The sequence below is a fragment of the Gambusia affinis genome, linkage group LG15 (genome assembly GCF_019740435.1).
Source record: "Gambusia affinis linkage group LG15, SWU_Gaff_1.0, whole genome shotgun sequence".
Classification (NCBI taxonomy): Eukaryota; Metazoa; Chordata; class Actinopteri; order Cyprinodontiformes; family Poeciliidae; genus Gambusia; species Gambusia affinis.
This window is the reverse complement of record NC_057882.1, coordinates 22,745,214-22,762,300: the sequence shown is the minus strand read 5'-3', so window position 1 is coordinate 22,762,300 and position 17,087 is coordinate 22,745,214. Positions and strand designations below refer to the sequence as shown.

The 17,087-nt window shown below is 38.2% G+C and overlaps 1 protein-coding gene across 2 annotated transcripts in view; it reads left to right on the top strand.

The window, feature by feature from the left end:
- The first annotated feature begins 3,409 nt into the window (after positions 1-3,409).
- LOC122844568 (transcription factor COE1-A-like) overlaps positions 3,410-17,087 on the top strand; it is a 99,626-nt gene continuing 85,948 nt past the window's right edge. For both annotated transcript variants that reach the window (XM_044140161.1, XM_044140160.1), the window contains exons 1-4: positions 3,410-4,090; positions 4,859-5,015; positions 5,682-5,745; positions 7,861-7,916. In XM_044140161.1, the coding sequence (XP_043996096.1) occupies positions 3,963-4,090; positions 4,859-5,015; positions 5,682-5,745; positions 7,861-7,916 (405 nt within the window). In that variant the 5' untranslated portion in view covers positions 3,410-3,962. The remainder of the gene's footprint in view (positions 4,091-4,858; positions 5,016-5,681; positions 5,746-7,860; positions 7,917-17,087) is intronic.

Sequence of the window (17,087 nt, the reverse complement as noted above, 5' to 3'; positions counted from 1 at the left end):
CATTCAACATTTAAAATTTTATTGCAACTTGGTCAACAATCGGTGATTTAAAGCTAAATGGTCCCATTTGTACGGTATGGTCATCAAAATTAAAAGTCGTCACCTACTGGATCTAGAAAACGCCGTTTTCTTTGAACAATTACATACTGGACCTGCTATTGCACTAACCAGCCACACGGTGGTGCTGTTGCGCCACATTTATGCTGACAGAGCACAAACTCATGGGACAAACTATGCTGAAGCGACGCAAACACAAGCCGAAGACCAGCTCAGTCAAAGCACTCAGTGAGAATCAGTGATTTCTGATTTTCCTATGCATATTTCTGAAGCATTTCTTTATATTTGTGAATAACAGAGATCTAAATGTGTGGTTATAATTAATAATCATTTGATTGACCAGGTTTTGATTTTTAATTTCAAAATTTCTCTCAAAGTTACTTGGGAGGGCTTCAAAGACATTTTGTAAGCAATATATCATTACAAATTGCCTTATCATATAAAATATTAAATATATTTTAAATGCATTTTTTAAAGTTTTTGTAAGGAATGTGATATTTATGTGCAAAATTTACAGAGTAATTCATGCCGTTTATTTAAGATCAAATTTATCTGCAGTTGATTTGAGAGTCAGAAAAAATATTTTTCTCTTTTAGGAATTTATGTCAAAGCCATAATTATGCACCACATATTTTATCTCCCTCCAATTGTATGATTTTATGGATTTCTGTGTGCCACTATCCTCTCTGTGTCACTTCATAAGCAGAACCAGAGCATAAAAGACTTCTTCTCCTCCTTAATCAAGGTCAAAAGCATTTTCCAGCAGCCTTTTGAGAATAAGAGCTGGAAGAGTGCCAGTTCTCTCTCTGCCAATCATTCTCACATATAGATAAATAGCAGGTTTTTTTGACCTCCTGACCTTTAGCAGATCAATAAACTATTGGTATTAACACACTTCACTGCATTATCTATTAATATTTGTATTTTGTTTTGACCCCCCACCCCTCCACCTCCTCCTAGCAGGGTGATAAATAGTTTCAAATAACAGATGGTGCCGGAGGGAGAGACAAAGTGGGGAAATCTGGTTGCAATTATCCTCAATTACGCTCATTGTTATTTTGAGCTAATTATTGTTATTGTCACTTTTGTTTGTGTGTCTTGCGGCGCTGGGCTGCAAAGAGGCAAGGCCTAAGACAATAGGGAGCAGGAATATGACGCTATGACAAAAAATGCCTTTTTATAATGGAGCCTGTAACCGACTGATGTAAATAAAAGTCAGATTCAATTTCACAAACGTCTGCACTCACTGATGTTCTAATGATAGCGATTTAGATTCAAATTAGTAAATTTTTTTATTTTATTTTGTAATATGTAAGATAATTGATTCTTTTTTTAATGCAAAAATTTGGTAATAATGAACAACATCATGTGAAGCAATGTGGAAAAGTTGGAAAATGATTATCTGCTGCATATACTGCCAATGCTGTGCGAAAGTTTTGAGTTGTACTTTTTTTTATTTGCAAGAAGGCAGATTTCTCTCCCACACCTACTGAAGCTCTACTAAGAAGAAATACTGATATAAGTAAGTTTATGACCAAATAACTAAACAGTGAAAATCTTATCAAATTCTAAGATTTTTCAGGGATTTGTTGATCTCTCAGAAGTCTAATAAAACCGACTTTGCAGATTCAATTTGAGCTATGCCAAACTGATGCTAGTATGAGAGGGAACAGAAAAAGAAAGGGATGAATTCAAAGTCTCAGAACCAACTAATGCTCCATTACCATTTGCCACCAGAAGCTTTAAGGACTTAACTGGAAGGAGTATCATAGTTCACATACTTCAGGCTGCTTATTCTCAGGAACTAACTTGTGGTTTTCATCAAATATTTCCACCAAATAAAGGGATAGTTGATGGACATTTGTTGCTGTTCCTCACTTTCGACTTAGAACCATGTGACACGCTAAATGACTCGCAGCACTAGTTTAATGTGTGGAACAAAGCAAAACTCTTGATTTTACATAAATTTAAACAAATATGATGTAACAAAAGGTGTTAGTTGAAAGAGTACTGCCTCCTGAATTGAGACGTCAAGAGGCCTGATGAACCAATCAGAGGCAGACGTGGTGTAACGTGAGTGAAATAAAAATAGGCAGCTTTTTAGTTATTATTTCAGAAAGTCATAGACAAAGAGGTAATTTTGGTCAGATCTATATGTCTAAGTGACTTGAAGAAAAAAACTTTCTAGGTGACAGGTAAAATCTGATGGACTTTCTAGTTCCTTCTCAGAAAATGTTAAGAGCAAAGACACACCATGACAGTCATTTAAAAACAGTCCCACAGTACCTTGACTTTTTTATTTATTTTCTCTGGTAAAGTTAAACGTTTGTCATCAACCATTACCTCAATAGGAACATAGCAACCATGAGGCAAAAGCTGTGGTGACCAATTATTTAATTACAATTTATTTTATCAGGTCTGTCAACACACTGCAGTGTTTCAGTGCATGAAATGTTGAGAAAGAAAACATTGTTTATCGCTCGTTATCCTGCTAAGTAACCATAACAACTGCCAATTCCCATGAGTTTCCAACTTGCAGCTGGAATATTGTTAAATTAGGTGTGATGTCATTTCCAGATCCAAGTTTCAACCTTAGAGGTTGACACATTATGAGTAGTCAGTAAGGATCATCTTTGTGGCGGTGAGTGCTTACTAACTCTAAGAGTTCAGATATATCAGTTAATTTGTTTCATATTAACATTGCAAATGCTCAATGCTAATAAAACATATATATTCAGAGTACCAATAAAGACATGAGAGCATAAAGGATAATGCATCTCTCAGGTCCTGTGTAAAGTTTTTGATAGATTTCCTTTCTTAATTAAAGACTTTCAGATATTGTCAAGTTGTAATAACAACTGAGAAGAGTTTGAACTTCTCATTAAGGTCATTGCTTGCATTCGGTTGCTTATATTTTGTTGTAAGATTCAGTATTTATTAATGCAAAGATTCCAGGGGAATTGATATTTAATATCTGAATGGGAGATGCCCCCTCCTGAAGAGTCGCTGAGGTCTTTGCTTTGCTCCAGCAGACACAGCTCCCTTATGATGAAAAAAATATTGTTGTGTGGGCAATTTTGGAGATTGTGGTGAGGGCATGGTTTCACTTCATAACCACTTTTTTTTTCTTTTTTTTTATCAGATTAAAGACCGAGTTTCTGGCCATTAGAGGAGGACAGAGGCTCCGGGTGGCTGCATGATGCAGACTTGACTCCACTCTCGTCTTTGTTTGGGGGCGTCTCCTCTCCTCCTGTTCCCCTCCTCTGGTATTCCCTTCCCTTTCTATTCCACTCCCACCTCTCTCTCTTTCTCTTTCTCTCTCTCTCTCTCGCTCTCTCTCTTTCTCTCTCTCTCTCTCTCCTGGGGCGGTAGAAGCGCCCCCTTGTTTGGTTCTCAGAGAGAGGGGTCCTTTGGGAAGAGTCACAGAGCGATTTCCTCAGAGCTAGTGAGGAGTTGCGAGAGCGCAGGAGTAAGCCCTGATCCGGACATCACCCACGCCACGGCACGTCCCGCGGACCGCAGAGCTGCAGGCAGAGAGGAAAGAAGAGACTGAAAGATGAAGAAAGAAGTGTCAGACAATGATGACATCTGATCTCCTTTTCTTCCTCCCTGACAGCTCTAACTGTGGATCTCTGCGAGCCTGGATTGACTTCTTTCGGGTCAATCCGATCCCCGCCATTCTTTGAAACGATTTAATACCTCTTTATAAATGTTGGGACAAGTTGGATCTCAGTATTCTTGTAAGATTTGCGCTCAGCTTTAGTTTCCAAATCCCTGCTCAGAACAGGAGGCAAAGGGAATAAAGAGCAGCCGGGAGCGCACCCACTTTGTCCGAGTGACGGATCCACTGCAGAACAAGTGCGCAGCTGGGGTGGATAAGGAACGGGCTTTCGGAGGTTTTGTTCATGTTCGGGATCCAGGAGAGCATCCAGAGAAGCGGCAGCAGTCTGAAGGAAGAGCCGCTGGGAGGCATGAACGTCCGGAGCTGGATGCAGGGAGGCGGCGTGCTGGACGCCAACACGGCCGCTCAAAGGTGAGCTCTGCCCCGCTGAGGGAGGGCGCTTCCACACCTCGGTCCGAGGACAGGCTCCGGAGAGATGGAAACCACGCATGCTTTCTCCGTGACGATAGTCTCCGAAGAGAGGCTGCTGGATTTATAGACAGCGGAGACACTTTTGGGGATGAAGATACTTATCCAGATTGACGTTAAGCTACAGCACAGGCTCACTTTTCTAAACCCTCAGCGGCAACACGTGCTAATGTTGATTTTTACGCACTTCTAGTTCATGTCCAGTGAGCGTAAAATCATCATGGAACCAGGATACATAAACAACATAATCATAAATATCATAAGTCTAATACATGTATGTATGTATATATATATATAGATATATATATATATATATATATATATATATATATATATATATATATATATATATATATATATATATATATATATATATATATATATATATATATATATATATATATATATATATATATATATGATAATTTTTTATTTACTTATTCATTTATTATAATACCCATAATCCTATGAGACCAGTTTTTATGTCTCATATTGCCTAATGTGAGTAATTAGGCAATATATATATTTTTAAAACGCACAGCAGCTGCTTTGGAATATTTTTCGGTGTTTCTTATTTATTACTATTATTTTTGTCTTCTTTTTTTTCTTTTACATTTTTATTCTTTTGCACAGTAATCTTTTTAGCCATTAAAAAGGAAAACAACCAAACGAAACAAAACGCCCGCCTCTGTCTTGCCTGTGTGTCCGCAGTGGAGTGGGTCTGGCCCGGGCTCACTTTGAGAAGCAGCCGCCCTCCAACCTGCGGAAGTCCAACTTCTTCCACTTCGTCCTGGCTCTGTACGACCGACAAGGCCAGCCGGTGGAGATCGAGAGGACCAACTTCGTAGACTTCATCGAGAAAGAGAAGGTGAGTGGCAGCACTCGTGGAAATCTGTCGCATCAAATGAAACATGATTTAGATTTCCCCCAGGCCTGATTGATTTCAGTTTAAGAATTTAAGGATTATTATTATTATTATTATTATTATTATTATTATTATTATTATTATTATTATTATTATTATTATTATTATTATTATTATTATTATTATTAACAACGATAATAATCAGAATTTGATTTAGAAAAAGGCCGAAATAAACGATACAAACACATTGGAAAAAATAATAAAATTCTTGAATGTTTCCATTAAATTTACAACTCAATGTTCGTTTTAAACTATTTTTAATTTATGGTTCTGTTGAACATAACCACTTGTTTTATATAAACAAGAGCGCAGCGAGCACCTCATCAATTATGCCATCGCAATGCAGCGGGCGAACCAAGTGTCGGATTTATTGTCCCCCCCTCCAAACATAACCGGTAATTACAGAGGAATTAAAAATCCACAATAACACAGTGCGCTAAATTACAAGGCTGCGCTCCTTTAATACATCAACAGTGAACATAATTCACTCTGTTATTTAATATATATGGCTGATCTCCCTCAGTCTGGTCTTTTCTACATGCGCAAAGCTTTTCTTTTTTAAAATAAATCTCAGTAACAACTTAAGAGTTTGTTGTGTGTGTGTTTAAGGAGTCGAGCGGGGAGAAGACCAATAACGGGATTCATTACCGACTTCAGCTTCTCTACAGTAACGGTGAGTGGTCGCATTATTTTTCGATCAGTTTGAGCAAATCAGCATCATAGGCTGCCTTTATCAAATGTGCACCGAGGCGTTGTTTCCCCCCGTTGTTTTAAACTGTTTCCACATTCCGGGAGGAAACGTTGCAGAGGAGCATCAGGCGGCCACAGCTTGTTTCTGTCACACAGACTCAGGAGAGTTTCAGGAGTTTCATGAGACCTATTAGTCAAATTTCAGTGCAGCTGTTGAGGGCGATTTGGAGCAGCTTTGTGGCTTTATCACTGTCACTGTCCCTAAATTAGGTTTTCCAGTTTGGAGCCGTGTATGAGTTCCAGTAGGACAATTTTACGCTGTAACAAAAGCACGGCAAGAATGTGAGGCCTGCACTTGTTGACAGCTTCAGATCAGACGTTAAGAAGTAGTTGTCTGCTAATTTATTACCTCCGTTGTTCATCGTTTTATATTTTGTATGTATTTGCGGCAGATTGATGTGAAGATTTATGGGCCAAAATCTTGGAAGTTGAGAGCTGAACCAAACTCTGACTGAGTCTCCGTTTAGCTGGAATCCTTTTGAAAAGACCTCAAAAACATTTACTGCTAATTTTGTTAACTGATCTAATATTCTCACTCATAAAATGAGACAAAGTAAAAATAATAATCCAAACCATAATTGGAGTACATCCTTTCAAGAGGGAAAATTATGTTGTGTTGAGAAAGAAATGCTTTTACTAAATGCACCAGTGGAACAATTAATGGTAACTTTCAAAATAAAATATATACAACAGAAACACTGGAAGATTTTTAGAAATAATTAATTTTATTTTAATAATTTATATTTTGATAGTAACGATACAGTTTAAAGTGTAGTTTAATGACATAGAAAGCAACTGATGTGCTCTACAAAGAGCTTTTAAATATTGCTTTGTCTGTTTACTTTATCTTATTTTTTAATCTACCAAACTAATTGGTGATTCATAAGTTGCTCACCTGGAACAGATATGATGTGACAGAGGTCCATCATAATCTTACCACCATGTAGTTTCACAAGGAGGATAGAAAAAAATCTCCAAAGCTGTCTGTTAGAGATTTGCAACAAAAAGTGGCGTCTTGGGGCCAACGAGTCTCCATAGCAACCATTAGGTGCTGGTTAGATGCCAACAGGTGGTTTTGCAGGCATGGTGTCCTACCATCCCAAATGTAGAGTTTGCTAAAGGAACTTTAAATTGAACTGAATGATTATTAGATGGGAGTAAGACTGAGCTTTTCAGGAACAAACATTCCAGTTTGTGACTTGAAATAAAAAGGATGAACAGTTAAAAGGCATCTGATATCCACTGTTAGGTATGATGGAGGATTTGTGATGCTGTGAGCCCCTTTTTTCAAAAACCCTGGGAATCCTGTTACAGTACACAAAATCTTTTAAATACCAGAACATTTTCAATTAAAAAAGGAATGGGACATCTGGTTTTGCAGCAGAATAATGATCTAAAATGTATAAGCTAATCAGAACAGAAATGTTCTGGCATGGCTCAAACCTAAATCTAATCAAAAATATTATGACTGACCTGAAGAGACGAGAGCACACCCATGACTTTGGAGGATCTAGACATTATCTGAATGTGAATAGTCAAAATCCCCCTCTTTTAATGCTCTGAGCATGTGGAACTGTTAGAAGACTAAGAGCTGTTCAACTGGGAAGATTGGTCTTTAGAAACTAACGAAACACACCGGTAACTGCTGAATTTGTTTTTTTAAATAACTTCTAAACCTGACTTTTTTCACTTCTGAATTTTTTTTCCTCAAAAAATAAAGTTTAGATTTTTCAAAACTTTTAGTTTCAGTAAATGTTTGGTTAAATTTTAAGGTGCCAAATCATCTACATGTTTTAATGGATATATTTTTTGTAATAAAACAAGGTTATTCATAGTTCGTTGTTGCAGCTTAGTTCCCTTTGAGGGAGAAAATACGTAGTAATTTACACAACTACTTGCAAATGAAACAAAATATTGCAGAAAAACATTTCTGTTACTATTTATTTAATTTTAATATTTATCTAACGGACATGCTTTTATTTAAAATTGATGTAAACTTTCTGATCTTTGTTCTCTCTCTTCCTCTGCTTCCTGGCAGGCATCAGAACAGAGCAGGACTTCTACGTCCGACTTATAGACTCCATGACTAAACAGGTAAACACCCTCACACTCCCAGCAGTCTGTCACCTCTCCTGTTACTTCGCTGACATTAAGTCGCTCCACAGATCCACCCCCCTCATGCATTGTAGCTGCACACACAGAATGATGAGCGTCTGTGTGTGCGAGATTCAACGGGTGGGTGTTTCCACAGTGTGAATGTGCGAGATGGTGGCACACGCACACGCACACACACACGCTGCATGGCTCCAGGCATTTTTTTCTTTGCCTGTGCTTCTCTCGCTGTGATTAGAGCAAAGAGGCAGCGAGCGGGTGTTGAGGAACAGGAACGGGAGTCTGCTGCTCACAGTGGGAAGTGGGAAGATGTAACGGCACCTCTGGGATTTGGGCTACCTGGTGGCAAGCATCGTCTGATCGGATCCAATTTGTGCTTAATGTTTTTGTTTATGTGTACATTAATGAGTTAGAAAATACATTTTGCAGGGAAACTGCAATATGTCTCAAATTACTTAAATTATGTTATTTAAATAGTTCAACTCACGCATTGTTTTTGGTGAAGCTGAAAGTGAGAGTTGGCCGTTAGTTGTGTGGGGAGCCAAGAGCCGATGCCATGCACTGAATACTCGTTAATGTGGCTCCAGGCTCTGACAGAGTCTCACATTACTGCTGCCACAGTGCACTGCGTACTGTGTGTGTGTGTGTATGTGTGTGAGACTGGAAGGCCTGCAGGACCACACGGCTTCAACAACAACACGCTTTACCTCAACCTCAATCTCTGTGGGGTGATTACCAGTTACACACAGTGGGACCCCCTCCCACACAAACACATGGTCAGCAACGTGTAAACATGTAAGAACAATGGATATCAGTGCTTCGAATTAGAGAGAAAGAAGTAGTTTTCAACTAATTCAACGTTGCAATACATCATAGAGTACTATGCTGCTTAAAAGTCCATCCATCCATCCATTTTCTGTTCACCCTTGTCCCTGGTAGGGTCGGGAGGGTTGCTGGTTCCTCTCCAGCTACGTTCCGGGCGAGAGGCGGGGGTCACCCTGGACAGGTCGCCAGTCTGTCGCAGTGCTTAAAAGTCTTGTCTTCATTTTTTTAAACATATTTTGCTGAAGGAGTTAGATTTTGGGACTACATGTTGGAACTGCTAGAAGCAATTTTTCCTTGCAGCAAGAAAGTCCTGGGTTTGAATCCCTCGTTGGGGTCTTCTTGCATGGCGCTTACAGTTTCTCCCCATGGATGTGTGGGTTCTCTCTGGATTTATGCCACACTCCCTAAACAAGACAGTACTTTTTATTGTATTTGTTAAAATTGTACTTCAGTTCCATCTATGGTGATTTGCTCAAAACTATTAATAAATACAAAGAATGTGCAGTTTTTATCAAAAGTATACCACCTCAAGAAATGTTATATAATGTAGGTGTGCCTAGAAAACTGAGGTCCTGAGGAGTCATCGAGATTAGATTATCTCAATTATCAATCAATCAATCAATCTTTATTCCAGACACAAAAGAGGTCCATAGTAAACACAAATGATAAAGAAAAAGAAAAACAGACAAACAGAGAATAATATGAATATCTCCTCCTTTGTAGAATTATCACTGCCTTCATGTGGTGAAGGTGTTGCTGATGTTTTTGGTCCTTGCTAGTGTCTCCTGTGGCTAATTGGTTTTAGTGGAGGGGAAAGATTAAGCAGGATGAAGGAAGCACATTTCTCAGACTTATCTGCCCATAACAGGGAGGATCCCCCTTCTGAAGAGGGAACCAGCAGTTTGAACCACTTTAAGGGCTCACAAAAACTATTTCCTTGAAAGTGGAGGAGAAAAATTAGGGGGTTTTTAAAACTTATTACAGATCCTCCATCAGTGACAGTGGTTTTGAGGTGCTTATCCACATATTCACCCCACATGTAGAGATGCCTATCAATCTTAAACATTTTTGACAATCTTAAAAAAATAAAAACATTTAAGATTGGTAAAATCCAGGTAAAATCCCAGTAGAGTTTTCATAAACATCACATATTTTTGTTTGTGATGGTAGGACCCAGATGGCTTTTTGCTGGGATGGTTCCCAAAACAGCCAGTTTGGACATTAATTATGCTTATTGAGACTTGGTGTAAAGAGACCACTGGTTGTTGCAATTTAATTGAACTGTAGGTTTTGAAAGTTTTTCTAACCTCGTTTACAATCCTTCTCACTGTGTTTAAAGAAAATGGAGCGTCTTTGACTAAGTTCACATTGCTGCCTGAAGTGACCCAAATTAATTTGTTTTTCTTTTTTGCCTTAATGCAATCTGTTCAGATTGTTGTGTTTTTCACAACAGTCTGAACAACACAGATCGCATTTCCAGAATACTTACATATGTGGTTCAAAATCTGATACGTATCTGATCTTTTTAAATGTGCCCTGAGTCTTAATGGCCAGGTTGCATTCATCCCATTCATCCCTGAACGTCACTGATCCTTGACAAGCGTCAGTTTTCTGCGTCCTGACGCGCAAGCAGGAAGAAAAACAACAACCATGCCGGACTGTAATGAGGATTAAGTTGTTAATGTGCTGGCTCCGGTCGGACAACAACTTCAAAATCGTAAGATACGCTCCACTATTAGCATCCATGTTTACTTCCGCTAACACTGAGCATTTATTCTTCTTTTTATGGCGTTTGACAAAACACTGAGCACGCTCTCAGTGTGTGACGCTATTGCGCCCTCTACTTCGCATGCGAGACACTTTGAGCTTGTTTGCGTTTCACATACAAAAAACAAATAAACAAACAAAATAAAAATCGGAATTCAGCATTAAGGCCTGCAGTGTGAACGTAGCCAAAATGTAATGGCTATATCGCTACTTTAAGTCTATGTTGTCATTTCATAAAATAAGCAAGGAAATGTTTGAGTGAAGATCCTAGAGACTCTGGCAAACTTGAAATTTGGGTATAAAACAAATAATGTTTAAAGTTATTTCAAAGCAGCCAGTTGGTTTTTAAAAGCAATTGTTTTGCTATGTTGGATTTAGTTTTCTCACTGAATGAATGTTCTGAAACAGATGTATGATTATGCAACAAAATATATGGAAGTGCACCTTCTGCCAACTTTTAAGTAAGATTTAGGATGTGTCATGCTGTGGGCCTGAGAAACTTGTTAAGTGAAGTTTTTCTTTTTAATGGTTGAGCTGTGGATTCATTTGAAGTTAGTTTTTGGCTGTTCACAGTGAACAGGAGTCAGTGTATTGTTTCAGTCGTGCGTGTGCGTCTCTCTGTTTGGGTGCGTTAAATTCCCAGCGTTAGATGAATAGGACGATAACAGGTGGTGGAACCAAAACAGCCGTGTGGTTGGCTTAGTTGCTTAGTGATGTCATGGCTGCTGTCTTTCTAGCCACACACACAGTTGTTCCTCAGCACTGTTGTCCTGCCAAGCAGAGAAAAATGGAGCCAAGAGTGGTACTGATGTGTGTTTATCTTCTCACTGAGGTAACATTAAAGGCAAAACGTCGCTTCACTTGTCACAATTGTTTACAGATTCTTTTTTCACACTTTTTATCTGGATTTTCACACTGCAAGAGGAAACAAGCCAAATTTGATTGTTTTAAACTTTTGAAGCAGAAAAGTCAGTTCATTTTGGATTTGATTTGGACACTTCTGCTTATATCTCCTGGATTACTTATCATTTTAATCAGGATTAACAAAATGAATTGTACTGAACTGAAGTTAAAACCCCAAAATAAAAATTTACAATTCAGTCAGTTTAGACAACAGTAACGTAAAAAATTACAGTCATATGGATCCTTTTAACTGTACTGAATTCATATTTTCCACTTTCTATGCTTTCTATGCTACCTGCATAGAAAGTGGACAATAAAGTGTTACACAGAATTTTATATATTAGAGACAAGGCAGACACTAAGAATTGTAATAGTGAGAAAGGGAAGCATAATGCAGCCTCATTTCTGAGACAAGCATCACAGGTCCAATGCCTCCATCCCACTGTCTGTTGTGATAGCTTTTCAGAGAGGACTTGTTAATCTCTGTGGTCCAGACATGGCTACAGTAGTAGCATACCTCTTGCATATTTTAAACAGCATTAAAGTCTAGAAATAGTCAGAGATGAGCGAGGATAAGAGGGAAACAGTTGCAATGAGGCATAATATGCTCCCTGCAGCGCTGGATGAACGGCATAGATCAGTAGGGATTTAAATGCTGAGGGCAAGTGCTGGAAATATTACTTACTTTGAATTGGAGAGGAAACCTTTGGGACGTCATTTCAGATGGTGTAAAAGAGGAGAGCCTGAGTGAAAGATGGCACTTAATCATAGAAAGCGGTTGCTATGCATCGAGATAGTACTATACCCCCTAAACTGTTCAACTTTATAACCACAGCCTTTAATGCATTTTACAGAGAAAGTACCAGATAGTTGTGAAATGAAAGAAAACTAATAACCAATTTTCACAAATTTTTGTTAATAGAAATCTGAAAAGTGTGGTGTGCATTTGTATTCAGCCACTTTTACTCTGATACTCCTGAGATCAACCAGTGCAACTAAACAGTATCTAAAAGTATCTCAGTATATGTCCAGATTTTATGTAAAATGAAGAACCTCTGGACAAGTTGATGATTATTTGTTCAACCTCCAAACCTGTTGGAGAGAGAGAGTCATAAAGAAGATAATGTTCAAAGAAAGTCAAAAGAAGTTTTATGACCTGGTCAGAGCACACAAAACTTGCAGCAAAACACAAAATTTAGAAAATGATTCTTGTGTTAAAATAGTCAGAGTCCAAGAGCTGAATATTTATATTTACCAGCATTCGCCATCCGATCTGAATGACCTTGATTTGATTTGCACAACGCTCAGTGAGATGGTTGAAGCTTGAGATGATCTCTTGTTACCTAACCCTGTTTTAAACTTCTGGAAGATTTACCCGTGACTTGTCTGCTGTGTTTCCTGGTCTCCATGATGCTTTTTGTTCACTTATGTTCTCTAACAAACCTTCAGAGCAGCTGTATTAAATTACACACAGGAGGACTCTGTTTACAACAAATGTCTTGATTTCGACAGGCAGTTGATTGTATTAGATTTTAGTCAGGGATAAATCTGTGTATAACAGACTGAAAAAAGATTTAATGTTCAAAACAGTTTTTCCTTTTTCTTTCTATTACCAGTTATGCACAGGTTTGTGTTCTGTACATTATAAAATCCCAAGAAAACTTGTTGAGGTTTGTGGTTTAATTTTAGATTTTTGCTTTCAGATGTTACTTGGCGCTATCATTCATTAAAATACTTGTAAGTCACTTTGAGTTCCTCAGTTCTGACATGTCAGAAGAGTAAAGCCAACTCTAATGCTTGGCACTGAATTGAAGCATTTTTTTCTGGATGCCTACCTGCTTTGTGTTTTAGTGCTGAAGTCGGGAACAGATTGCTTTAAATTGATGACAGGCAGGCCTCTTCATGTTTAAAAGCGTCATATGGTGCTGGTTGATTACCGCCTTGTCCCTAAGAATACAACGTCTGTCACTGCAGGCCCTGCTGGATCGCTGACTTATGGATCATGCTGACAATAACACAGGAAGAAGTGTGTTTCCCTGCCTAATGGATCCCTGTTTAAAAACCACATATGCAAAACTACTTCTGACGATGCAGTGAAAAAGTCCTGGTGAAGTAGAGAGAAAGAGAAGAAGGACAAATCCAACGAATCGGAGGGGAAGAGCAGTGGGAGCGAGAGGTGACCAGAAGTAAATCTGTTAAAGAGATTCAGAAAGAAATGACAAGTAAAAAACTTTAGTGTGGTTGTTTTTTGTGTGAAAAAAGACTTACTGGAAAATTTAGACCTCAGTTTCGTACAATTTGCCCTTTAGTTTCCCCAGAATAATAAGGAAAATTGTTCCTCTCCTTGAACACACATTTGAGCCTCACATATTTAAACCGGATTCCTATTTCAGACTTAATGTCTTAAAAAGTTTGGGGTTACACAGTGTCACACCAAAGCCAGTTATGGAAGTAATGTAGTGCCTTGAAAATGTATTTATACTTTTTAAATCCTGTTACAATTTGTCACAGTCATTCACAATCAATATGAAAAGATCCTATTTATTCTATCTTGTTAGAAAAGAAGTCTAACTTTAGATGTTTTTTTTTTTTGTTTAGTTCACTTTTGGTTAAAACATGTTTTTATAATAATCATAAAATTCCACTAAAAGTAAAAAGTACAATATGGTAAAACTATTTCTAGATGTACTTTTTGCTTTTTTAAAAAAAGTAAATGTAACTGACCAAACGCCTGGTTTTCAACCATATGAAGTTTTACCTTTAGTTTAACGTTTATATGTTTGCTGTGTCTTCTACATTGCAAATTACAAATGAAACCCCCTTTGCCAATTTTTCATGAAGGCTAGTTTGACGAAGAGCAGATTCTGTCAGCAGATTCTCTTGCCTAAGCTTTGGATCTGCTGCCACCATTAATTGTTGTTCATGAAATGTTTTGTTTTGGATCTAGGTCAGAACATTTTATTTTGGTCTCATTTGACTAGAGCACCTTATTTCAAAAGTTTGCCGTCTTCCCTACATGACTTGTGCATTTATGCCAAGTGCCAGATTTTGGAGCGCATGACTAATATCAGAAATTTTCTATTATGTGTCTGTCACATTAAATTACAATACAATACAATACACTGAAATTGTAACATGACCAAATGTGTTATAAAAATAGTTCAACAGGCATGAATACTTTTTCAAGGCAGTGTACTTTGCACTTAGAGTGTAGATTGACATGATGTACTGAAATATCTCCAACATCTTGGTTGCTGGATCAGCCTCAGCAATGTGTCAACGGGAACTTTCAGCTTGGCCTCAAGTCATTTCAAATATTTTTTGAAGGTATTTTTTATTTTGTGTTCTAGTGAGACTCGCTGTGGAAACGTCAGCATCGGCTGAGTCTGCATATTGTCACACTTTCTGCTTCAGGCTCATATTATTTTTGTTTCATGTTACACATCATGCTTGAATGGCCTGGGTGTGCACATCCCCTGAGCCTTGGACCACCAAGTCCTGCTCAGGCTCTGGGTTTGTGTGTCAATACATTTTCATCAGGGTGTGCATGCATGGAAAATCATAACTGAGAAGGACTCTGGGTCCTGAAGCATATGGGGTCTCCAATTCCAGAAAATACAAATGGTCCCAGAGACAGCCAGCTATTAGTATGAAGTGCTTTAGGCTAAAGTGAGTTAGTTCCTAAACCGTTCGGCTGCTCTGCATTAATGCTGCAGCCATCTGCTAGCTTCTGGGGGCTTTAAGAAACTAGTTTCTACAAATGAGGGGGCTCTGTCTGCAGTCTGTACGCGGGCTGGGCCCCCACTACAAACACACAGGCCTGAAGGCTCCTGGAGGACATTCAGGGGTAAAACAACACAGACCCTTTTTAAACATTCTTGGAAAAAGCTCTACCTAAATTATTATCAATTACTCCAAAGGAGTCCGTTTTATGGAAATGATTAGAAAAGATAACACGCCAAAATTAAGCTGCTGGTTAGATTAAGTGTTGTTTTTGAATAGACGTCCCTCAAGCAGAACTAAAGAACAGCAACTTTCGACTTTGACTTTATTAAATATAAAGAAAAAGTTAAAGATTTTGAAAAGGCTGACATGGCTTAATGACACTAAAAAAGAAAAACATTTCTTTTTTAGTAATATTATGTTGAGAGTTGAGAGGATGAGTGTTAGTGAGTTGTGACCTTGATTGAGTTAATTATTGTCATAAATTTATGTATATATTTTAGGATACATTTGTGTATCTCATTTACTTCAATAGGTAAAGTAATATTTTATTCATTTATGAGGTTTTTTGTTTATTAGATAAGTAGCTTTTGTACATATTTATCATATTTATCTTTAACTTTAGAACATTATTTATTTTCAAATACATTATGTATGTACTTAATGTTCTAATATTTTGTGTAGTTTTTTTGTCTGTTTATTAAATAGGTAAATGATTCATTTTTATTATTTTTTTTACTTTTAAATGCATGAATTTATGCATGTAAATATTCATTTCAATGATTGATTGATCGCTTTACTTATTGCGTATCATCTCCAACCGAGCGTTTGATATGTCATGTTTGACATGTTTCTGAGCGTAGCCCCATGCAGAGTTGTGTTGTTTGGAACAAGTGAGTTTTCGCCACAGGTACTTAACTTACTAACGACTGCTTGATGCCAGCAACTAGTCTGCACCTGAGTTGAAGATTATTGCAGAGGACGGAGAAAGTTCCCTTCTACTTCCTGAGAAAAGTGAGCTTGTCACTCGGTGAGATTTGCTGCAGTTCAGAATGACAGATCAAACGGACTGGAATAGACCAAAGATAGACATGGCGTACCTCCTGATTGATGGATAGCTTAGTGGTGTACGACTTTATTCTGAGCTTTCTTACACAAGCTGGAAGACTGCATAATAAAAGTAGTTGACGCCTCAGCTGGAGCTTATTTTCAGAAGCAGAAAGTGTGGGCATCATGAAAAAAATGCAACTTAATTTTACGTAAAAACTCACCTGCACCACATGTCAGCTGAGATGAAGTGATTGTTTTCGTGCAGATGCTCTGAAACAAACCAAGTGTTTGTGGGTGGGTGTGGGGGGCGTGGGCGTGTGTGTGTGTGTGTGTGTTGTGGGGGGAGTAACAGACGGCCCTTGTCGACACAGAGAGTGTGAGGGTGCAAAGGCGTGACTGATCAACAGTGCGCTCCTCATGTGAGGTGGGAACTTTACCTGCTAACCCAACAACACATTCCCACAGGTTTATTTCGTGATGTGATGGTGTGTGAATGTATTTCTGCATTGGAAGTAATTCAATTGTGTCAGTTTGACATTCAGTTCTCACACAAAATGTTGTCATCGCTTCCCTGCAGTTTGTTAGAGTGCAGTATGGAAGAAAAAAATGCAATTACATCTTTTTGCATCCATACAGTGGTGCAGACAGTGACTGGCATCTCTCAGCAAGCCTGAGTGACAGTGGAGCTTCACTGCCTGGATGATTATGTGGCATTTTATAGATCATGTCAAGAAATTTTCTCACAGTTTTTCTGACTAAATATATACTTTTAGCCAAAACACTTAACATGACGTTCACAGTGCATTGCAAAAAATTTTTATACCCCAGAACTGCTTCCTATATTATTCTAGGCTAAAACCACACATTGTGATCCATTTTAAAGGG